General features: G+C 44.9%; 1 protein-coding gene across 2 annotated transcripts in view; it reads right to left on the bottom strand.

Annotated features, from left to right (window-relative positions):
* The window catches only part of LOC110486205 (G protein-activated inward rectifier potassium channel 1), a 40174-nt gene extending 19597 nt beyond the window's left edge, over window positions 1–20577 (bottom strand). The window contains exon 1 of one of the 2 annotated variants that reach the window (XM_036940897.1): window positions 19358–20577. In XM_036940897.1, the coding sequence (XP_036796792.1) occupies window positions 19358–20026 (669 nt within the window). In that variant the 5' untranslated portion in view covers window positions 20027–20577. The remainder of the gene's footprint in view (window positions 1–19357) is intronic. The other variant, XM_021557632.2, reaches the window with a different exon arrangement.
* Window positions 20578–25389: the final 4812 nt, after the last annotated feature.

The raw sequence follows: 25389 nt of genomic DNA, 5'->3' as shown, positions 1-25389 counted from the left end.
TTTTTATGCATGCCAATTGCTTGCCAGTAATCAAGTATTTAGTCGCTTGTCAAAATAATATTAAGATGATTCTTATCTTTCTTGATCAGCTTTCGAGCCAACTCATGAACACGAGATTCCCATAACTCAAAAAGGTCTATGGCTTGCACCTTATCCAGTGCGTAGGCTACGTTTTCATAATATACTGAACAAAAATAGAAACTCAACATGTAAAGGGTTGGTCCCATGCTGAAATAAAATATGTAATAAAATGTTCCGGTGTCTCATGTTTTGAGGGAGCTTCCAATTGGCATGCTGACTGCAGGAATGTCCAACAGAGCTGTTGTCAGAGAATTCAATGTTAATTGCTCTACTATAAGCAACATCGTTTTAGAGAATTTGGCAGTACATCCAACCGGCCTCACAACCAAAAACCACATGTAACCACGCCATGTCACGCCATGACCTTAGAGATCATTTTCACTATTTGGTAGGTCAGGGTGTGACTAGGGTGGGAAATCTATATTTATATTTCTTTGTTGGCCGAGTATGGTTCCCAATAGGAGGCAGCTGTGTATCGTTGTCTCTGATTGGGGATCATACTTAGGCAGCCCTTTTTCCCACCTTCAGTTGTGGGATCTTGTCTTTTGTGTTGCACTCCTAGCTTTACGTTCGTTGAGTTGTTTATTGTTTATGGTGGAACATAAAAAAAATTAAAGAAAATGTACGCCTACCACGCTGCACATTGGTCTTCATTTAACGACGGGCGTAACAGTAGATCCCAACTCCAACGGACCAAGCAGCGTGGTCATGAGGACTGGACCTGGGAGGAAATCCTGGAGGGAGCAGGACCCTGGATAAGGGCCGGGAAGTATCGCCGTCCGAAGGAGGAGATTGAGGCAGCGAAAGAGGAACGGCAACGATACGAGGAGATAGCTCAACGAAGCAAGCACGAGAGGCAGGGGGGTGCACACAGGGAGATTGGCGGATTTAGGGTTCAGACCGCAGTCCGGAGTCTCCAGCAACGATCCGCAGTCCAGAGCCTCCAGCAACAATCTGCAGTCCAGAGCCTCCAGCGACGATCTGCAGTCCAGAGCCTCCAGCGACGATCTGCAGTCCGGAGCCTCCAGCGGTGGTTCACATTTCAGAGCCTCCGGCGATGATCTACGGTCCGGTTCCTCCGGCAACGATTCACGGTCCGGAGTCTCCAGCGACGATCCACAGTCCGGTTCCACAGAAGCGGAGGGATCAGCGTAGGGAGCGGGGGCTACGTCCCCAAACCGGAGCCGCCACCGACGGTAGATGCCCACCCGGACCCTCCCCTATAGGTTCAGGTTTGCGGCCGGGAGTCCGCACCTTTGGGGGGGTACTTATTCTCAATTTGGTAGGTCAGGGTGTAACTAGGGTGGGAAATCTATGTTTATATTTCTTTGTTGGCTGAGTATGGTTCCCAATCAGAGGCAGCTGTCTATCGTTGTCTCTTATTAGGGATCATACTTAGGCAGCCCTTTTTCCCACCTTCAGTTGTGGGATCTTGTCTTTTGTGTTGCATGTGTCGCACTCCTAGCTTTACGTTCGTTGAGTTGTTTATTGTTTATGGTGGAACATAAAAAAAATTAAAGAAAATGTACGCCTACCACGCTGCACATTGGTCTTCATTTAACGACGGGCGTAACAGTAGATCCCAACTCCAACGGACCAAGCAGCGTGGTCATGAGGACTGGACCTGGGAGGAAATCCTGGAGGGAGCAGGACCCTGGATAAGGGCCGGGAAGTATCGCCGTCCGAAGGAGGAGATTGAGGCAGCGAAAGAGGAACGGCAACGATACGAGGAGATAGCTCAACGAAGCAAGCACGAGAGGCAGGGGGGGTGCACACAGGGAGATTGGCGGAGTTAGGGTTCAGACCGCAGTCCGGAGTCTCCAGCAACGATCCGCAGTCCAGAGCCTCCAGCAACAATCTGCAGTCCAGAGCCTCCAGCGACGATCTGCAGTCCAGAGCCTCCAGCGACGATCTGCAGTCCGGAGCCTCCAGCGGTGGTTCACATTTCAGAGCCTCCGGCGATGATCTACGGTCCGGTTCCTCCGGCAACGATTCACGGTCCGGAGTCTCCAGCGACGATCCACAGTCCGGTTCCACAGAAGCGGAGGGATCAGCGTAGGGAGCGGGGGCTACGTCCCCAAACCGGAGCCGCCACCGACGGTAGATGCCCACCCGGACCCTCCCCTATAGGTTCAGGTTTGCGGCCGGGAGTCCGCACCTTTGGGGGGGTACTTATTCTCAATTTGGTAGGTCAGGGTGTAACTAGGGTGGGAAATCTATGTTTATATTTCTTTGTTGGCTGAGTATGGTTCCCAATCAGAGGCAGCTGTCTATCGTTGTCTCTTATTAGGGATCATACTTAGGCAGCCCTTTTTCCCACCTTCAGTTGTGGGATCTTGTCTTTTGTGTTGCATGTGTCGCACTCCTAGCTTTACGTTCGTTGAGTTGTTTATTGTTTTTGGTGGAACATGAAAAAATTTTAAGAAAATGAATGCCTACCACGCTGCACCTTGGTCTTCGTTTAACGACGGGCGTAACATGCCAGCCCAGGACCTACACATCAGGCTTCTTCACCTGCAGGACTGTCTGAGGAAGGGGATGAGGGGTGCTGAGGAGTATTTCTGTCTGTAATAAATCCCTTTTGTGGGGGAAATCTAATTGCGATTTGCTGGGCCTGGCTCACCCGAACCAGACCGTCAAAGTAATCAATATATCTCCAAATGATCCAGTCGCCATTTACCGAAGTTCCAAAGTTATGAATATAATCCACAAGTTGGGACAAACCTACTCATTCAAGGGTTTTTCTTTATTTTTACTATTTTCTACATTGTAGCATAATACTGAAAACATCAGAACTATAAAGTAACACATATGGACTCATGCTGTAACCAAAAAACTATTAAACAAATCAAAATATATATACAACTTTGCACACTCTAGCCATTATCTCAACCAGCTTCAAGACGTAGTCACCTGGAATGCATTTGAATTAACAGGTGTGCCTTGTTAAAAGTACATTTGTGGAATTTCTTTCCTTCTTAATGCGTTTGAGATAATCAGTTGTGTTGTGACAAGGTAGGGGTGGTATACAGAATATAGCCCTATTTGGAAAAAGAGCAAGTCCATCTTATGGCAAGAACAGCTCAAATAAATCAAGAGTAATGACAATCCATCATTACTTTCTATCATTACAGTCCATCATCACTTTAAGACAAGTGCTCAGTCAATCCGGGAAAATTTCAAGAACTTTGAAAGTTTCTTCAAGTGCTGTCGCAAAAAATCATCAAGCGCTATGATGAAACTGGCTCTCATGAGGACCGCCACAGGAAAGGAAGACCCAGAGTGACATCTGCTGCAGATGATAAGTTCATTAGAGTTACCATCCTCAGAAATTGCAGCCCAAATGAATGCTTCACAGAGTTCAAGTAAGTAACAGACACATCTCAACATCAACTGTTCAGAAGAGACTGTGTGAATCAGGCCTTCGTGGTCAAATTTCTGCAAAGAAACCACTACTAAAGGACAGCAATAAGAAGAAGAGACTTGCTTGGGCCAAGAAACACGAGCAATGGTAATTAGACTGGTGGAAATCTGTCCCTTCATCTGATGAGTGCAAATTTGTGATTTTTGGTTCCAACCGCTGTGTCTTTGTGAGACGCCGAGTAGGTGAACGGATCTCTGCATGTGTGAGAGGCACACTTAACCAGCATGGCTACCACAGCATTCTGCAGCGATACGCTATCCCATCTGATTTGAGCTTAGTGGGACTATAATTTGTTTTTCAACAGGACAATGACCCAACACACCTCCAGACTGTGTAAGGGCTATTTGAACAAGAATGAGAGTGATGGAGTGCTGCATCAGATGACCTGGCACCCACATCATCCGACCTCAACTGAATTGAAATGGTTTGAAATGAGTTGGACCGCAGAGTGAAGGAAAAGCAGCCAACAAGTCCTCAGCATATGTGGGAACTCCTGCAAGACTGTTAGAAAATCATTCCAGGTGAAGCTGGTTGAGAGAATGCCAAGAGTGTTCAAAGCTATCATCAAGGCAAAGGGTGGCTACTTTGAAGAATCTCAAATATGAAATATATTTTAGATTTGTTTAACCATTTTTTGGTTATTACATGATGTGTTATTTCTTTATTTTGATGTCTTCACTATTATTCTACAGTGTAGAATAATAGTACAAATAAAGAAAAACCCTTGAATGAGTACGTGTGTACAAACTTTTGACTGGTACTGCATGAACAAAGAGATGCCCATTAGGCCAGATACCTAAAAATCTAGGGAATGAGAATTGATCATACAATCCTTCCTCCATGGACGGGATAGAGGATAAGAGAGAGAAGAAAGGCATTTAATTCCATTTATAACATCTGAAGATGTAATCTTCTCAACCCAAAACCAAGCACCATTGGCCAATGAAACGATACCAAGTTAACCATGTAATCTGACCACTAAATCCCAATCTCCACAGGATGTCACAGCATCAAAGAGCTTGTGTGTGGGATGAGACCAATGTAAGTAAAATCCCTTTGCATAAGAGCAATTCAGAGTTCACCCTGTACAGATACAAGGATCCACAAAGATCATACATCCATATAGATAGAGGAGGCTTCTCAATCCTGTTTGTAAAGGTAGCCTAGCGATTAAGGGCGTTTGATCAGTAACCAAGAGGTCGTTGGCTCGAAACCCAGAGCCGATTAGATAAAAAATCAGTTGATGTGCCCTTTAGCAAGGCACTTAACCCTAATTTCTCCTGTAAAATTGCTCTGTGTAAGACTGTCTGGTCTGATACTGACCTCCCCATGACATTGGCCTGTGGTCTAGTCCTCTGAGGTGCCAAACAGGGAATGATGCATCAGTAAACATCCTCTGGGATGCTAGGAAATATCACCACTGTCTTACCACACACTGAATCTCAATGAGCGGCACGGTGTGGTTTGTGTTATGATAAACTCATCTCTCTCTGTGTTCAGAGGGGATATTGTTCATGTCTACTATCAGGTGTTTACAGCCCAGTGAATACTGGACATGTGTTGGCTATTGTTCTTCTGTGTGTGGTTTAGCACCAAATTGGTTCTGGGCACTACTGCTTTTTACTGTCTGTGTCGGTTAAGATTAAAAAGACGGATGACTGTATCGCAAACGCTGACAAGCAAATCTTCCTGTGCCTGTGGCACTCTCCTCCACACTCTTAGTGAAGCGGAAGAATCAGAGATAGCTGTTGGTGCACAGTCTTTCGCTCTACATCTCTGTCTCTGTTCAAACAAACACGCTAACCTTCCCACTGACATAACCAGACAGACAGGACGTTTTAACTTATCAATTCTAGATGCTTTTGGGAATGCAGCACCAAACTGCTGGTCTGATACATAACGTTCTGAGAACCAGATGTTTCTTAGAGATTGGTGAGGGCCTGGTTGTCCTACAGTGTATGGTTATTTTGCATACAACTTTCCCACAACTTTCTGGGAATGGTGCACGATAGTTGTTTGGCTTGGAACATTTATAGAACATTTATAGAACATTATTTTCTTGGCATTTCATGACTTTAATAGAACGTTTCCTAAAAAGTTCAAACATGGTTACATTTCATTTCAATTTTTAAATGTTATAGCAATGTTCTTCAACTGGTTTAACATGGGAAATGTACTCAAATAGTTCAGATAACGTTAAAGAAAAACTTTTTTTTGTGGGAATTTCAGTACTTCAGTTTCCTACATGTTTCCTCGTGGTTCTATTTAAAGTCATGTTCTCAAATTGTTTCGAGAATGTTAAGGGAAATTCTCATAAAAACCACAAGAAGTGGAGTAACTTGAGTAACATTCAGAGAATGTTCTAAGAATGTTATTTAAAAACATATACATTCCGTTCTCAGCATCAACAAAACTCTCTTATGTCCTCTACCTTGTTAAGTGTTTACAGGTGTGTTGGCCGTGCCTGCCAATTGGCCACACCTGATCTCAACGAGTGCTTGTTTCCTTTGAAATGTGGTCTGTTTAAAGAGACTAAAACGAACAGCTTTTATGAGTAAAAAGAACATGGCATGCTAGCGCCATCCTGGTGGTGCAGTGGACTAATTCCATGGATTGAAAAGATAAGATTCTAGGTTTGAATCTCACCCATTCTGAGTCACAATAAAAAACATGTTTGCATGATTAATGCCCAAGGAAAATCATTTACATGTGTCCTATCTGTGCTTTGAGTTTAACGTAGTTAAACAAAAATAAACTAGCAGTCTTATTGAAACATTCAGTGAAAGTTTTAAGGAAGTTATTCAAAAAGCTCCCAATAACCTAGAATTTCCATTCTCAGAGCATTAATAAGCACTTTGAGATTATTTATGTAATGAACAGCGCTATAAAACCTCAGAGGAAAACCTTCAGGGAGCCATAGTAAACCATTCTCAGAACCTCCCTGCAACCAAAAAATGCTGTTTCCATAAATGGCAACATTTTCACTCCCATGCTGAGAAAATGTTTAAAAATGTGAAACGTATGGCTTTATTCCTAGAACCAATGGGAAACCAAAAATGTTTGTTCCTACAACTTCTGAGGAACCAAATGTGCTAACTGGGATGTGTATGTGTCTGGCAGGTTAACATTTGTCTTGAGTCTTGTCCTGGAGGCAGAACAGAGCTATTTCCCCTTAGATAGGCCAGCTGCAAAGACAAAATTGGCTATATTGTAAAAATGAATGAAAACAAACATTTGCTTTTTGGTCATAATTTAAGGTTAGGAATAAGGGTAAACAATGTGGTTAATGTTAGATTTACGGTTAGGTTTAAAATATGATGTTATGACTTTGTGCTTGTGGCAACTAGCCTCCAGAACAAGATTCATGATGAAAAAGACGCTAACTTGTGTGTTTTTTGTGTCTGTTTTTTTTCTGTGTGTGTGTCTGTTTTTTGTTTTACTATCCTTGTGGGGACCAGAAGTCCTCTTAAGGATAGTAAAACAAGGAAAATTGGGCACATTTGTGTAGTAATGGTGCCGGAGAGGATGGCTGCCGTTTTATCTCTCTTAACCAACCGTGCTATTTTGTTTGTTTTTTCGCATAGTTTGTAACTTGTTTTGTACATAATGTTGCTGCTACTGTCTCTTATGACCGAAAAGAGCTTCTGGACATCAGAACAGCGATTACTCACCTTGAATTGAATAAATCATCTTTCTTTAATGAGACAGACGAGAGGGATTTACTCCAGACACGTGAAAAGGCCCTCATCCCCGTCATTCGTAGGAGAAAAATACAGAGATTTCGAGGAAGGTGATCGGAGTGCCTTGTGAGGATCAGGTGGTACTGTTTGCCAATGTACAATGTACAAAGAATTTACAATGTACAAAAAATAAATGGGATGAACTAAAAGCACATATATCCTACCAGCGGGACATTAAAAACGAATATCTTATGTTTCACTGAGTCGTGGCTGAACAACGACATTAATAACATACAGCTGCCGGGTTATACACTCTATCGGCAGTATAAGATAAGATAAGATAAGATAAGGGGTGGTGGTCTATGTATATTTGTAAACAACAGCTGGTGCACGATATCTAAGGAAGTCTTGAGGTTTTGCTTGCCTGAGGTAGAGTATCTCATGATAAGCTGTAGACCACACTATCTACCTAGAGTCCTCAAGTCCTTTTGTTCACCTGACCTAGAATTCCTCAAGTCCTTTTGTTTACCTGACCTAGAATTCCTTACAATCAAATGCCGACCGCATTATCTACCAAGAGAATTCTCTTCGATTATAATCACAGCCGTCTATACACCCCCAATGCAGACACCTCGAAAGCCATGAAAGAACTTCATTGGACTCTATGTAAACTGGAAACCATATATCCTGAGGCTGCATTTATTGTAGCTGGGGATTTAAACGAAGCTAATCTGAAAACAAGGCTCCCTAAATTTTATCAGCATATCAAATGCGCGACCCGGGCTGGAAGCATTCTGGATCATTGCTACTCTAACTTCCGCGACGCATACAAAGCCCTCCCTTGCCTTCCTTTTGGCAAATCTCACCACGACTCCATTTTGTTGCTCCCAGCCTATAGACAGAAACTAAAAAAGGAAACGCCCGTGCTCAGGTCTATCCAACCCTGGTCTGACCAATCGGATTCCACGCTTCAAGATTGCTTCGATCACATGGACTGGGATATGTTCCGGGTAGCATCAGACAATAACATTGATGTATACGCTGACTCGGTGAGCGAGTTTATTAGCAAGGTGATGTTGTACCCACGGTGACTATTAAAACCTTCCCCAACCAGAAACTGTGGATTGATGGCAGCCTTCGCGCAAAACTGAAAGCGTGATCCACTGCTTTAAATCATGGCAAGGCGACCGGAAACATGACCGAATACAAACAGTGTAGCTATTCCCTCCGCAAGGCAATCAAACAGGCTAAGCGTCAGTATAGAAACAAAGTAGAGTACCAATTCAACGGCTCAGATGTGGCAGGGTCTACAGTCAATCACAGATTATAAAAAGAAAACCAGCCCTGTCGTGGACACTGACGTCTTGCTCCCAGACAAACTAAACAACTTCTTTGCTCACTTTGTGGAAAATACAGTGCCACTGACACGGCCCTCTACCAAAACCTGTGGGCACTCCTTCACCGCAGCCAACGTGAGGAAAACATTTAAACGTGTTAACCCTCTCAAGGCTGCCAGCCCAGACGGCATCCCTAGCCGCGTCCTCAGAGCATGCGCAGACCAGCTGGCTGGTGTGTTTAGGGACATATTCAATCCATCCCTATCCCAGTCTGCTGTTACCACATGCTTCAAGAGAGCCACCATTGTTCCTGTTCCCAAGAAAGCTAAGGTAACTGAGCTAAACTACCATCGCCATAGCCCCGTAGCACTCACTTCCGTCATCATGAAGTGCTTTGAGAGACTATTCAAGGATCATATCACCTCCACCCTTCCTGACACCCTATACCCACTCCAACTTGCTTAACACCACAATAGGTTCACAGACGACGCAATCGCAATCACACTGCACACAGCCCTAACCCATCTGGACAAGGGGAATACCTATATAAGAAGGCTGTTCATTGACTAGAGCTCAGCATTCAACACCATAGTACCCTCCAAACTCGTCATTAAGCTCAAGACCATGGGTCTCGACCCCGCCCTGTGCAACTGGGTCCTGGACTTTCTGATGGGCCGGCCCCAGGTGGTGAGGGTAGGAAACTACATCTCCTCCCCGCTGATTCTCAACACTGGAGCCCCACAAGGGTGCATTCTCAGCCCTCTCCTGTACTCCCTGTTCACCAATGACTGTGTGGCCATGCACGCCTCCAACTCAATCGTCAAGTTTGCAGATGACACTACAGTGGTAGGCTTGATTACCAACAATGATGAGATGGCCTACAGGGAGGAGGTGAGGGCCCTCGGAGTGTGGTGTCAGGAAAATAACCTCACACTCAACGTCAACAAAACAAAGGAGATGATTGTGGACTTCAGGAAACAGCAGAGGGAGCACCCCCTTATCCACATCAACGAAACAGTAGTGGAGAACGTGGAAAGTTTTAAGTTCCTCTGCGTACACATCATGGACAAACTGAAATGGTCCACCCAGACAGACAGCGTGGTGAAGAATGCGCAACAGTGCCTCTTCAACCTCAGGAGGCTGAAGAAATTTGGCATTTCACCGGAAACACTCACAAACCTTTACAGATACACAATCGAGAGCATCCTGTCGGGCTGTATCACCGCCTGGTACTGCAACTGCTCCGCCCACAACTGTTAGGCTCTCCAGAGGATAGTGAGGTCTGCACAATGCATCACTGGGGGCAAACTACCTGCCCTCCAGGACAGCTACAACACCCAATGTCACAGGAAGGCCAAATTGATCATCAAGGACAACAACCACCTGAGCCACTGCCTGTTCACCCTGTTATCGTCCAGAAGGTGAGGTCAGTACAGGTACATCAAAGCTGAGACCGAGAGACTGAAAAACAGCTTCTATCTCTTGGCCATCAGACTGTTAAACAGCCACCACTAACATTGACTCAAATTTCTAGCCACTTTAATAATTTAAAAAATATATTATTATGGAGGTGATAAATGTATAACTAGTCACTTTAAACAATGCCACTTTATATAATGTTTACATACCCTACATTACTCTTCTCACATGTATATATACTGTACTCTATACCATCTACTGCATCTTGCCTATGCCGCACGGCCATCGCTCATCCATATATTTATGTGTACATATTCTTATTAATTCCTTTACACTTGTGTGTATAAGCTAGTTCTTGGGAAATTGTTTGATTACTTGTTAGATATTACTGCACGGTCGGAACTAGAATCGCAAGCATTTCGCTACACTCGCATTAGCATCTGCTAACCATGTGTATTGGTCACATACACATGGTTAGCAGATGCTAATGCGAGTGTAGCGAAATGTGTGACCAATACAATTTGATTTGATTTAGAGAGTTTTCATCTGTATTTTTCGTAGCTGTCTTACATACCACCACAGACCGATTCTGGCACTAAGATGAGCTGTATAAAGCCGTAAGCAAACAGGAAAACGCTTATCCAGAGGCGATGCTGCTAGTGGTCGGGGACTCCAATGCAGGGAAACTTAAATCAGTTATAACTCATTTCTATCAGCATGATAAACGTGCAACCAGAGGCAAACAAATCTATAGACCACCTTTACTCCACACACAGAGACGTGTACAAAGCTCTCCCCTCGCCCTCCATTTGGAAAATCTGACCATAATTCTATCCTCCTGATTCCTGCTTACAAGCTAAACATGAAAGCAGGAAGCACCAGGCGGTGTCAGAGGAAGGCCCTGAAAATTGTCAATGACTCCAGCCACCCTAGTCATAGACTGTTCTCTCTGCTACCGCAGCAAGCGATACCAGAGCGCCAAGTCTAGGACCAAGAGGCTTATAAACAGCTTCTACCCCCAAGCCATAAGATTCCTGAACATCTATTCAAATGGCTACCCAGACTATTTACTTTGCCCCCATCTTCTCAGTTATTATCTATGCATATTCACTTTAATAATACTAGCTACATGTACATATTACCTCAATTACCTCGACTAACCAGTGCCCCCGCACATTGACTCTGTACCGGCACCCCCTGTACATAGCCTCGCTATTGTTATTTTACTGCTGCTCTTTCATTATTTGTTACTTTTATTTCTCACTTTTTTAGGTATTTTCTTAAAACTGCATTGTTGGTTAAGGGCTGGTAAGTAAGCATTTCACTGTACCTGTTGTATTCGGCACATGTGACAAATACAATTTAGTTTAGTTTGATTTGATTTTGCCGGTCCGCACAAGGAACAAGGCTATTTTAGGCGTAGTGTTTAGGTTTAGGGTTTGGGTAACAATTAGGCTTACAATTAGGGTTAGAGGTTAGGTTTAGCATTAGGGTTAGGAGTTAGGGTTAGGTTAAGGGGTTAAGGTTAGTGTCAGGTTAAGAGTTCGGGAAAATAGGATTTTGAATGGGAATCAATTGTTTGGTTCCGAAAAGGATAGTAAAAACAAATGTGTGTGTGTGTGTGTGTGTGTGCGTGTGTGTGTTTTTCCAGTAACTACTCTTAAACAATCACCCGTTTATAAATATTTCAAACAGCCTTTCAGTCCTTTTTTTGTCCGCCCAGAGAATTTTCCTCTTTGGAGCCATGTCTTCTGAGTCGTATCTCTGCAGTGAGTGACTCGTGGCTGAGGACAGGCACTACATGACATTTATTGGGCCTAAAGAGGCCTGGTCATCCGAGTCATCTCCACACTCCATGCCTGGGTCTCTCCAAAGCTCTCATTAATCAGGGGCAGGCCGAGCGGCAGGCAGGCGACGGTGCATGTGTTGATTAGGTACTGGAGTGGTCTCTAGTTCACTGGCTGCTGAGGAAATGAAAGAGGCTGGTTGGAAGCGCTTCACACGAGGAGGAGACGCAGGGGAAACGGAAATCACTGTTTTCTTGGAAATAAAAGAATCCACTCTGAAATTCAAATAGGCTGTTCTGTCATGCTAAACTGGAGGTTTAGTTAGCTCTCTCTGTCTCTTGTCTTGAACCGTGTTTTAATGTGCAGTGTAATGCTCATAGACTGTCACAGGAGCGGTTGAAAACGACTCCGGTTCCAACTGCCATGGCCAAAATAGGGCTTAATGTGACAGTGCTGCCAGTGCCCACCCACAAGTTCAATTTAAAACCTGAGAGGGATTCATATTGGAGCAGCAGGAATAAGAGCCTAGTCTAATGTGGCTCTGTGAATACACTGTACTGTAACCGACAGTTGTTGAGTAACATCATGGTTTACGGTCAAATGCTCTTGCTTTATTTTTGTCTCCGGTGTATCTCCGCCGACACACCGTGTCCATCTGCGTTCCGTGTTCCACATTCCACTTCTATATCACTCACGGGTCACATGGTCTCTGGCAGTGATATAAGGAATAAAACACACTCCGCCACACACCTCAAACATACACTTCACGCGTGGCTTCCTTTATTGCCTCGGATAACAATGTGGGATGAGAGGCCAGGTGATAGTGTTAACCCTTCCACTACCTTGGATCGGATGATATAGTTGTATGTATCTGTGTGTGTGTGTGCGCGCACCCACATAAATATGTACTCTTCAGAGCCCCAGCAACCCTGAAGAAGCTAACAAGTATTATTAGATGGCGCTGGAGAAGAAGGCTGACTTTTTAGTGTTCCTATCCAATTGTGTTTTTTTGTTCATTTCTTTGCGTTATTTGTAACTTATTTTGTACATATGTTGCTGCTACCGTCTCTTCTGACCAAAAATAACTTCTGGACATCAGAACTGCGATTACTCACCACGAACTGGCAGAATCCTTTTTTTGCTTTAACGAGTCCGACGAGCCCAACGTGAAAGACAAACTGCATGAAGAGAAGGCAGAGAAAAAGGGTCTGGAGGGTGGGCTGCCTTCTGAGAATTAGTAGGCGATCAAATAAACCCCCACTGCCTTCCATTCTGCTAGCAAACATACAATCTTTGGAAAATAAAATTACCAACGGGGCATTCAAAACTGTAATATCTTATGCTTCAAGGAGTCGTGGCTGAACGATAACATTACCTACCAACATACAGCTGGCTGGTTATACGCTTTATCGCCAGGATAGAACAGCGGCGTCTGGTAAGACAAGGGGAGGCGGACTATGTATTTTTGTAAATAACAGCTGGTGCACGATATCTAAGGAAGTCTCAAGGTTTCGCTCGCCTGAGGTAGAGTATCTCATGATAAGCTGTAGACCACACTATCTACCTAGAGAGTTTTCATCTGTATTTTTTGTAGCTGTCTACATACCACCACAGACTGATGCTGGCATTAAGACCGCACTCAATGAGCTGTATTTCGCCATAAGCAAACAGGAAAACGCTCAACAAAGGCGGCGCTCCTAGTGGCTGGAGACTTTAATGCAGGGAAACATAAATCGGTCTTACCAAACTTCTATCAGCATGTTAAATGTACAACCATAGGGGGAAAAAACTCTGAACCACCTTTACTTCACACACAGAGACGCATACAAAGCCCTCGCCCTTCATTTGGCAATCCTGACCATAATTCTATCCTCCTGATTCCTACTTAAAAGCACAAATTAAAGCAGGAAGCACCAGTGACTCGATTTATAAAAAAGTGGTCAGATGAAACAGATGCTAAGCTACAGGACTGTTTTGCTAGCACAGACTGGAATATGTTCTGGGATTCCTCTGATGACATTGAGGAGTACACCATATCAGTCACTGGCTTCATCAACAAGTGCATCGATGACGTCGTCCCCACAGTGACTGTACATACATGTACATACATACCCTAACCAGAAGCTATGGATTACAGGCAACATCCGCACTTAGCTAAAGGCTAGAGCTGCCGCTTTCAAGGAGCGGGACTCTAACCCGGACGCTTATAAGAAATCCCGCTATGCTTTCCGACGAACCGTCAAACAGGCAAAGTGCCAATACAGGACTAAGATCGAATCATACTACACCGGCTCTGACGCTCGTCAGATGTGGCAGGGCTTGCAAACCATTACAGACTACAAAGGGAATCACAGCTGAGAGCTGCCCAGTGACACAAGCCTACCAGTCGATCTAAACTACTTCTATGCTCGCTTTGAGGTAAATAACACTGAAACATGCATGAGAGCACCAGCTGTTCCAGAAGACTGTCTGATCACGCTCTCCACAGCCGATGTGAGTAAGACCTTTAAACAGGTCAACATTCACAAAGCCACAGGGCCAGACGGTTTACCAGAACGTGTACTGGCAAGTGTCCTGGCAAGAGTCTTCACTGACATTTTCAACCTCTCCTTGTCTGAGTCTGTAATACCAACATGTTTCAAGCAGACCACCATAGTCCCTGTGCCCAAGAACACTAAGGTAACCTGCCTAAATGACTACCGACCCGTAGCACCAACACGTCTGTAGCCATGCAGTGCTTTGAAAGGCTGTTTATGGCTCACCATTATCCCAGAAACCCTAGACCAACTCAAATTTGGAAACCGCACCAACAGATCCACAGATGATGCAAGCTCTATTGCACTCCACAATGCCCTTTCCCACCTGGACAAAAGTAACACCTATGTGAGAATGTTATTCATTGACTACAGCTCAGCGTTCAACACCATAGTGCCCTCAAAGCTCATCACTAGGCTAAGGACCCTGGGACTAAATACATGCCTCTGCAACTGGATCCTGGACTTCCTGACGGCCGCCCCCAGGTGGTAAGGGTAGGTAACAACACATCCGCCACCTGATCCTGAACACAGGGACCCCTCAGGGGTGCGTGCTCAGTCCCCTCCTGTACCCCCTGTTCACTCATGACTGCACGGCCAGGCACGACTCCAACACCATCATTACATTTGCCGATGAAACAACAGTGGTAGGCCTGATCACCTACAACGACGAGGCAGCCTATAGGGAGGAGGTCAGAGACCTGGCCGTGTTGTGCCAGGACAATAACCTTTCCCTCAACGTGATCAAGACAAAAGAGATGATTGCGGACTACAGGAAAAAGAAGACTGAGCACGTCCCCATTCTCATCGACGGGCCTGTAGTGGAGCAGGTTCAGAGCTTCAAGTTCCTCATCACCAACAAACTAACATGGTCCAAGCACACCAAGACAGTTGTGAAGAGGGCGCGACGAAACCTATTCCCCCTCAGGAGACAGGAGAAAATAGGAGAAAACATTTGGCATGGGCCCTCAGATCCTCAAAAGGTTCTACAGCTGCACCATCGAGCGCATCCTGACTGGTTGCATCACTGCCTGGTATGGCAATTTCTCAGCCTCCGACCACAAGGCACTACAGTGAGTAGTGCGTACGGCCCAGTACACCACTGGGGCAAAGCTTCCTGCTATCCAGGACCTCTATACTAGGCGGTGTCAGAGGAAGGCCTTAAAAATTGTCAAAGACTCCACCCACCCTAATCATAGACTGTTCTCTCTGCTACTGCGGCAAGTGGTACCGGAGCGCCAAGTCTTGGTCCAAGAGGCTTCTGAACAGCTTCTACCCCCAAGCCATAAAACTCCTGAACATCTAATCAAATGGCTACCCAGGCTATTTGCATTGCACCCCCCTCCCCCCTCTTTTTCACCACTTTTACTCTCTGTTGTTATCATCTGGGCATTGTCACTTTAATAACTCTGCCTACATATACATATTACCTCAATTACCTCGACTAACCGGTGCCCCAGCATGTTACCTCTGTACCGGTACCCCATTGTATGTAGTCTCGCTATTGTTATTTTACTGCTGCTCTTTAATTACTTGTTACTTTGTTTCTTATTCTGATTTGGGTTTTTAATTTTTGTATTTTACTGCGTTGTTGGTTAGGGGCTCGTAAGTCAAATGGGAATCAATCCCAGTGCTAGTAGCTGCCTGCCTGTCTAGCATATACCACATATCCCACCTTGAAACAGTTTGCTACAACAGAAACATTATGCTGCAGCAACAACAAAAATGTGGATTATAATTCATGGACATTTTTGTATGGGTTGATGGTTTCTTTGTAAGGGAAAATAAATTCTGAAACATCAAAGTGGAAATTTCAAAAGCCTATTTAAACCTCAAATACACTACAAATGAAGATCCTTCATCTGTATACCTGTCACCCATTCTCTCTCTCTCTTTCTCTCTCTCTCTCTCGCTCTCTCTGTATTTTCTACTACAGCCTCTTCTCTTTCTCCATTCAGCTGCGCCTCTCTCACATTTTGGTGTGAGAGTGAGGAGCGTTCCAGCAAGATGCACTCGGAGGCTTACTGAGTCTGCCTGGCCCTGCCAACACCAGCTCTGGGTTTGGATGGCTGTCGGCTCTGATTAGTCTGTTTCTGTGCCCTGTGAGATGGAGCTGGGCCCTTCTGCTGTCTGCTCCCCTCTAGTAATCAGCCACGCCACCTCAGCGGTGCTGCATTACGCGAGGCTATACCCAGCTAGCCAACACAACACTTCCCCCCCAAACAACAAACAAGCAGCCTAGCTACCAGCAATCAGGCCGGAATTCGACAAGGACTGGACTGTCGCTCGGCTCAGCCAGCTCACAGTGCCAGTCAAATCATCCAGCAAATGTCTTATGAAAGAAATCTTTGCATAGGCCTATATTCACGGTTACTGCCTGCAGAATTGGCGCCGCTGCTTTTTGGATGTGGGTTCTGTGGTTGGCTGTGCGATTGGTGAGTTTGATTGAAGTGAGCCGTCCTGGCTAGAATGAGATGTGGACTGTGACTGACAGACATGGTCACAAGGAGCAGATGCCTTAACTACACCATGTTGTAAACCCAAACAGGTGTCATGCCAATACTGCCAATACTGCAATACTTCTCCAACCGATATGTGCTCTTTTTGTTTGATTGGTGTTAAGTGGTTCTAACACATGCCAGGTCATGTTACAGTGTATATTTATGAACATATGGCAAGTCAATACCTAAATGGGAGGTGGAGAGGACTATTTTAAAAACTGTACAGATTTGTGAGTAGCAGTGGGGATTGGGGGGAACAGGTGGAAGAGGGGCATGATTCAACAGCACCACCATCATCCCTCTACTAGTACTGCACTGACAAAATACAAACATTCATTTCCAAAATGGCATGATTCCTGTGAAGTAATGATTTATTTTGCATGACTATAATTCATGTTAACTTTTACAACTGTTTTAACAGTAATTTGATTTCAGATGTGTTTTCCCAAAACTAGGAGGCTTATTTGTACATTTTCTGTGCTGGCCAAAGGGTCTTTGAAGTGAAAGTAGCACAGGGCTGTGCTGTGAAGCCTGACAGCAGAGCAACAATTACTAAAGACCCCAGAGCACAGTGTGGGTTGTATGGATGGTACCTCAAAGAGAGAAAGAGAGAGCAGGAGAGGAGGAGGGGGATGATATTTATTCTCTTTTTTTCCCCTCCTTTTGTAGTCAGAGAGAAAAGGTGAGTGTGAGTGTCTTACTTGTGCTCAAAGTGCCTACCTGCGCTTCACATATTTCATGATGCAATCTCTGTGAGTGCCACTCATAGCCTACCCACTGGGCACACACTGGTTGAATCAAAGTTGTTTCCACGTCATTCCACTGGGCACAGACGCTGAATGGACGTCTGTGCCCAGTGGGTACTTTCTTTCTCTCCCGTCCTCCTTTTTCCTCTCAAAATACACCCACTGTAGGGGAGCTTTATATTGTGAAGGCGCCTGGGACTGTGCTTGAGCCTTATTCAATTATTGCACAGGATAAATCAATCAACAGACTAGCCCTCTAGTAAATGACCAGCCATTTAGAGCACCGGGCACCCTGTCAACGGTGTGATGCAACCCTCAAGCTGCTGTAAATGGTCTGCCTGGGAGGCTGAGCGAGAGAAACACCCTGCTTGGGGCTATCGATTGTGGCTGTTCTGACTGTGTGCCTAGGAGGCTGTTCTCTTTGGGGACTGCCTGGCTATGACTGAGGGGTGGGGTTCTCCCTTCCTCTCTCTCTCTCTCAGCCACACTGGATGTACAGTATGTGTTGTTAAGTTGACCCACACTATGTTCAATGTGCTGTGCCGATGTGTTCACGGTGGTGGAACACATACTTAAACAAGCTCAAAGCGCCTCACTGGGTGTGTGTGTGTGTGTATGTGTGAGTGTGTGTGTGTGTGTGTGTATTCTCAGAAACCAATGTTTTTGCCTCTCTTTGGTTTCATATCGGAGTGTCTCTGACAAAAGTCCTACTCAAACATCACATTGTGATGTGAACCAGACCTTACAACATGAGAGTGAAGATGAAAAATGTATCCACGTGCACTATAAATATGATTTATTCCATTACTCCAGGGTCTTAAGTCCAGGGCCACTTCTGACCTGACGTCATGCTTGATCGGGGTGAGCAGCATGTATACTGCTCCATGGCTGATGATGATTTGATTCTGTGTGTTTCATGGCTGGAGTTGTAACTGTCAAACCCCAGCCTGAGATCCCAGGTCTCTGTCAGAGCAGCTCACTGATACACTACCGTGCCCCGCAGTTAAACCACCACCTTCTAAATGTCAGTGGTTGAAGGGTGACTGATTTTGGACACGCCGTGGCTGCGCCACCAAAGAACTCTCTCTCTCAGCTCCACCTCTCTTTCTCTCTCTTTCTCGGGCCCCTCTGTCTCGCTCTCTCTCTCTCTCTCTCAACCCCTCTCGGTCTCTCTCGCTCTCTCTCAACTCCTCTCTGTTGCTCTCTGCTCCTCCCAGCTGCCCTCTATCTCAGCCCCCCTCTGTCTTTCTCTCTCAGCCCCTCTGTCTCTCTCTCTCCCTCTCTCTCTCTTATCAGACCCTGTCTTGGAAACATCTGCCACTCAGCCAAAATACAATCTCACTACTAAGGATTATGCTAATATAATTTTAAGCCTTTTTTGTTTAACAAGGCACACACTGTGGACTAAGACCTGCTTATAATTAAGCTTAGAAAATATATATATTTTCTATCTGATATGCAACTGCTATCATAGTGCAGCTAGACTCATATAGGTTAATTCTATTCAATTTGATTACATTTATTACATTTTCTTGTGTTGTCTGTTCGCCACTTTCAAGTTTAATTGATTGTTTTCCACAGCATTTTAGGACCCCAAATGCAGACAGGGTGACGGAGAAGCACATACTTTTTATGTGAAATAATGAATGCGGATATAATACATGACAATTAGTTACGCACATTAAATATGACATTAGCACACAACATCTTGGCATTTTATGCTCGAGAGTTTCATTTTCCACTATCCCTGAAGGCTTTTAGTAGAGAATTATCACCGTGGGTCCTTTTATGATTAGTTGCCTAAATACTCCTGTGGTGCAGAGCGCATCTGATGCTTGTTTACCTTACCTTTATGAGTTTGCACCTGATCTGTGCGGACACCATATGGCTGTTTCGCAGGTTGCCCACGCGGAACATGAGACACAGTTTGCCGTCGCGCTGTGAGATCACCGAGTCCTGGCTAAACATAAGCGTCTCTGCGCGCTTCTTAGGCTGGGACATTTTAATGAACATGCAGCCGATCAGAAAGGCGTCCACGATTGACCCCAGCAGCGACTGGAACAAGAAGAGAATAATGCCCTCTGGACATTTCTCCGTTATGTAGCGGTAGCCGTAGCCGATGGTGGCCTCGGTCTCTATGAAGAATAGGAAAGCAGAGGGGAAGTTGTAAACGTTGGCAACGCAGGGGGTGTAGGACGAGTCGTGGCCATGATTTATGTCCCCTCTGATGTAGGCGATGATCCACCACATAGAAGCCATGACCAGCCATGCTACTGTATAGGTCAGAACAAAGATAAGTAAGTTCCATCGCCACTTGAGGTCCACCAAGGTGGTGAAGAGGTCGGAGATGTATCGGCTGGTCTCCCCGCCGAGATTCCCGTGCTGCACGTTGCAACGACCATTCTTCTCTACGAACCGCTGGCGTTTCTTTTTAACAGGTGCTGAAAAGGCGGTGTTGTCACGGTTTGTATTCACTACCTGATAGTCCTCCCCAAATTTCCTCCGTAGCGCGGCCATAACTTTACCAGAGTGTGTGAGATAAAATCACTTGCAGTTTTGATCCATTACTTTGTTTTCTTTGTTTTCAAAGACTTGTTATCTGCAGTGCGTAAAGGACTCCATGGCCAATAACGCGCTGCGCAAGGATCTGTGTATACTCCCCAAAACAGTGCACTCTTTACAAAAGCTGTTATCCTACTCTCACCGGCTTTAGTTGAACATTTTCCACACAAAAAAATGTATATATGATGGGTTGATGTGCCATAAGGAGGTGATGGTTGTTCACTCGCTGTCCCTCCGCTCAAGTGAGAGTGCGCTCCGAGTAGACAGTTTCCTGAAGAGACATGCCCACACTGAGAGACTGTGTGTGTGTGTGTGTGTGTGTGTGTGTGTGTGTGTGTGCAAGAGAGAGAGGTGGGGTTATTCAATATAATTTATCAGCAGATTTTTTTAAAATATTAAAATAAATACAAAATATGTCATTCAAAAACAGTATTCCTTGAGGAGAGGTAGGCCTGCGGATAGGATCATTACAAAAAAGAACCACTTGACAAGGCTACTGTCGCCTAATGAAACTCGGGACGGTTGTACCCCATGCAGCCCTCCGCTAACCGCTCTCAACCGTCAGACAATGCCACCTTGCGGACAGAAAACGCACGTACAGTCGTATGAGAGTAGCGCAGCTGTCAGTGATTTAGTGAGCCTATACTTTTCTTTGATGTCCTCTATTAAAACAGTCAAATAAAAACAGTGTTTATTAATTTACTCCAATTTTCTTTGCAGCAACTTTCCCGTGCATTCTATTTCTACACAGCTCCAAATCCAACCCCCTTGCTAATGGAGTAGCTCTCCTCCAGTTTCCTGTCGAGAGGCTGTTATTGATTCAAACATACTCCACGCCGTTTTCAGATCTGTCCCAGAGGACATCTTCAAAACGGTGGGTAGGTTCAACCTTGGCACTTGCTGCTAATCAGCCCAGCACAAAAGAGTGTATTGTAGCTGTAGAAGATGGCTGAATCCCCTGCATAGGTATGCTATAATGTTAATTCCCGTTAGTCCGATTCTGCATTGATTGAACTTCATAACCATCTGTCGGTTATGGTTATGTCATTTTATCTACACTGAGTGTAAAAAACACCCATGACATAAACCAGGTATTCACAAACTGGGGTACGCAATGCCGTCAGGCTACATCAGAATAAAATGTGATTCACATGTTTGTTTGTTTTTTTTAATTTTTTTAAACGCAGACATTTAGAAACAAAAACATGCCAATTTTTAAAATATGCCGCAGGAGTTTTTTGAGCAACAATTAAGACGACTGGCAAGTAGTAAAACATGAATAAGATCAACAGATACCATTAATAAGAAGGGTCTAGTGGAGTCTTATATGGTGAGCTACCGAGTGGCTAGGACAGGCAAGCCCCATACTATTGTGGAGGACTTAATTCTTCCTGCTGCCGCGGATGTGGCTGGGACAATGCTGGGAGAAAAGGCCCAAAAAACTATACAGACAATGTCTTCATCAAACTACACTGTTTCATGACGCATCAGTGACATGGCAGGAGATGTTTTAAAACAATTACTGCTTCGCGTACAAGCAAGTGAATTCTATGCGTTACAGCTGGATGAGTCAACAGACGTGGCGGGCCTGGCACAGCTCCTGGTATATGTCCGTTACGTTTATGGGGGGGTCAATGAAGGAAGACATCCTCTTCTGCAAACCGCTGGAAACCAGGACAACAGGATATTTTTTAAGTACTGGACAGCTTTGTGACAACAAATGGACTTTGGTGGTCAAGATGTGTTGGTATCTGTACTGATGGTGCAAGGCCAAGAAAGGGAGACATAGTGGAATGGTAACGTGTGTGCAAGCAGTTGCTCCCAACGCCACCTGGGTACACTGCAGCCTCCACCGAGAGGCTCTTGCTGCCAAGGGAATGCCTGAGAGCTTGAAATATGTTTTGGACACTACAGTGAAAACTTTGTTAAGGCAAAGCCCCTGAACTCTTGTGTATTTTCTGCACTATGCAATGATATGGGCAGTGACCATGTAACGCTTTTACAAGTGTGCTGGTCATCAATGGGGTAAAGTATTGACATGTTTTTTTTAATTGACTGACCTTTACTGACCATAATTTTCACGAGTCTGACCGCTTGCATGACGAGTTTCTCACACGACTGGCCTATCTGGGTGATGTTTTTTCTCGCATGAATGATCTGAATCTAGGATTACAGGGACTCTCCGGGACTATGTTCAATGTGTGGGACCAAATTGAGGAGATGATTCAGAAGTTGGAGCTCCTCTCTCTCTGCATTAACAAGGACAACACACAGGTCTTTCCATCATTGTATGATTTTTTTGTGTGTAAATGAACGAAGCACCTGAGTGAGTTGGTTGCGCAATTACACAGGTACTTTCCAGAAATGGATGACACAAACAACTGTCTTCGTTACCCCTTTCATGCCCTGCCTCCAGTCCACTTACCGATATCTGTACAAGACAGCCTCATTGAAATTGCAACAAGCGGTTCTGTGAAAATGGAATTTAATCAATTTTCTGGATTGAGCTGCGCTCAGAGTATCCTGCTTTGGAAAATTGCGCTGTTAAGACACTTTGCTGTTAAGACACTAATGCCCTTTGCAACCACGTACCTATGTGAGAGTGGATTCTCGGCCCTCACTAGCATGAAACCTAAATACAGGCACAGACTGTGTGTGGAAAATGATATAAGACTGAGACTCTCTCCAATACAACCCAACATTGCAGAGTTATGTGCATCCTTTCAAGTACACCCTTCTTATTAACCTGTGGTGAGTTATTCACAATTTTCGATGAACAAATAAAGTTTTATATGTAAGACGGCTAAATAAAGAGCAAAATTATTGATTATTATTATTTATTCCTTGGTCCTATAAGAGTTCTTTGTCACTTCTCACGAGCTGGGTTGTGACAAAAACTCACACTCATTCCTATGTTTAATAAATGTATCGTATAGTGTGTGTGCGGCAGGCTTACAAAGATGGCAAAAAACAACATTTGACAGAACACTGCCCCTGGTGCTAGAGGGGGTACGCAGCTGGAGGTTGAAAGTTTGAAGGGGTACAGGACTATAAAAAGATTTGGAACCACTGACATAGACTGACCAGGTGAATCCAGGTGAAAGTTATGACCGCTTAAATCCACTTCAGTCAGTGTAGATGAAGGGGAGGAGATGGGTTCAAGAAGGATTTTGTGTGCCATTCAGAAGGTGAATGGGCAAGACAAAAGATTGACAGTAAGTGCCTTTGAATTGGGTGTGATAATAGGTGCCAGGCGCACCAGTTTGTGTGAACTGCAACACTACCGGGTTATTCACACTCAACAATTTCCCCTGTATATCAAAAATGGTCCACGACCCAAAGGACATTCATCCAATTTGACACAACTGTGGGAAGAATTGGAGTCAACATGAGACAGCATCCCTGTGGAATGCTTTCGACAGCCTGTAGCGTCCATGCCTTGACAAATTAAAGCTGTTCTGAGGGGCAAAAGGGTGGGAGGGGTCTTAATGTTTTGTACAATCAGTGTGTATCCAAACAATTCTTCACTGTATCACACATGGGGTTTGTCATAGTTGTGTTTAGGCTAATTCTAGGCGCAACTTATTCTGGCAGTACCTTGTGTTTATAGAGAGAGAAAGAGACTAGTGTGGCGTGGCTGATGACATACAGTAGGTCCGTTCAGCAGAGCAGTAGGATCAAATACATTTTCTGTTGCAATAGTACAATTGTCTGTTACTGCCATTAACAGGCCCACAAGGAGATAACCAGCTGTTTCACTGTGATTAGTCATTTAGTGATAGATAGATTCCCAGTAATCTAACAGACAGACAATGAATGGGTGTGCTGTTGTGTTCAAATGAAATGAGAATGGGTCCCCAGAGGTTAGACACTCAACTGTCACCACTTCCGCCGAAGTCGGTCCCTCTCCTTGTTCGGGCGGCGTTCGGCGGTCGGGTTAATGGTGTTGATGTGAGCCATTACCAACCTTTCAAAGCACTTCATGGCTACAGACGTGAGTGCTACGGGTCTGTAGTCATTTAGGCAGGGTGCCTTTCTGTTCTTGGGCACAGGGACTATGGTGGTCTGCTTGAAACATGTTGGTATTACAGACTCAATCAGGGACATGTTGAAAATGTCAGTGAAGTCAACCGCCAGTTGGTCAGCACGTGCCAGGAGCACACGTCCTGGTAATCCGTCTGGCCCTGTGGCCTTGTATATGTTGACCTGTTTAAAGGTCTTACTCACGTCGGCTATGGAGAGCGTGATCACACAGTTGTCCGGAACAGCTGATGCTCTCATGCATGCCTCAGTGTTGCTTGACTCGAAGTGAGCACAGAAGTGATTTAGCTCGTCTGGTAGGCTCGTGTCACTGGGCAGCTCTCTTATCAGCTTCCCTTTGTAGTCTGTAATAGTTTGCAAGCCCTGCCACATAAGACGAGCGTCAGAGCCAGTGTAGTATGATTCAATCTTAGCCCTGTATTGACGCTTTGCCTGTTTGATTGTTTGTCCCAGGCATAGCAGGATTTCTTGTAAGCTTCCGGATAGAGTCCCGCACCTTGAAAGCGGGAGCTCTACCCTTTAGCTCAGTGCGAATGTTGCGTGTAATCCAAGGCTTCTGGTTGGGGTATGTACGTACAGTCACGTTACAGGGACGACGTACAGGGACGATGTACAGGGACGACGTCCTCGATGCACTTATTGATAAAGCCAGTGACTGATGTGGTGTACTCCTCAATGCCATCGGAAGAATCCCGGAACATGTTCCAGTCTGTGATAGCAAAACAGTCCTGTAGTTTTAGCATTTGCTTCATCTGATCACTTTTTTATAGACCGAGTCACTGGTGCTTCCTGCTTTAATTTTTGCTTGTAAGCAGGAATCAGGAGGATAGAGTTGTGGTCAGATTTACCAAATGGAGGGCAAGGGAGAGCTTTGTACACGTCTCTGTGTGTGGAGTACAGGTGATCTAGAATTGTTTTCCCTCTGGTTGTACATTTAACATGTTGATGGAAATTTGGAAGAACTGATTTAAGTTTCCCTGTAATTAAAGTCTCCGGCCACTAGGAGTGCCGCCTCTGGGTGAGTGGTTTCCTGTTTGCTTATTTCCTTATACAGCTGTCTGAGTGCGGTCTTAGTGCCAGCATCTGTCTGTGGTGGTAAATAGACAGGCACGAAAAGTATAGCTGAAAACTCTCTAGACAAGTAGTGTGACCTGCAATTTATCACAATATACTCACTTCAGGCGAGCAAAATCTAAAAATCCAGCTGTTGTTTACAAATATGCACAGGACCCCCCCCCCCCCCCCCCCCCCCCCCCCCCCCCCCGGTACCTCGTCTA

This window comes from Oncorhynchus mykiss, chromosome 13, assembly GCF_013265735.2.
Source record: "Oncorhynchus mykiss isolate Arlee chromosome 13, USDA_OmykA_1.1, whole genome shotgun sequence".
Lineage (NCBI taxonomy): Eukaryota > Metazoa > Chordata > Actinopteri > Salmoniformes > Salmonidae > Oncorhynchus > Oncorhynchus mykiss.
This window is presented reverse-complemented; position numbering and strand designations above follow the sequence as displayed.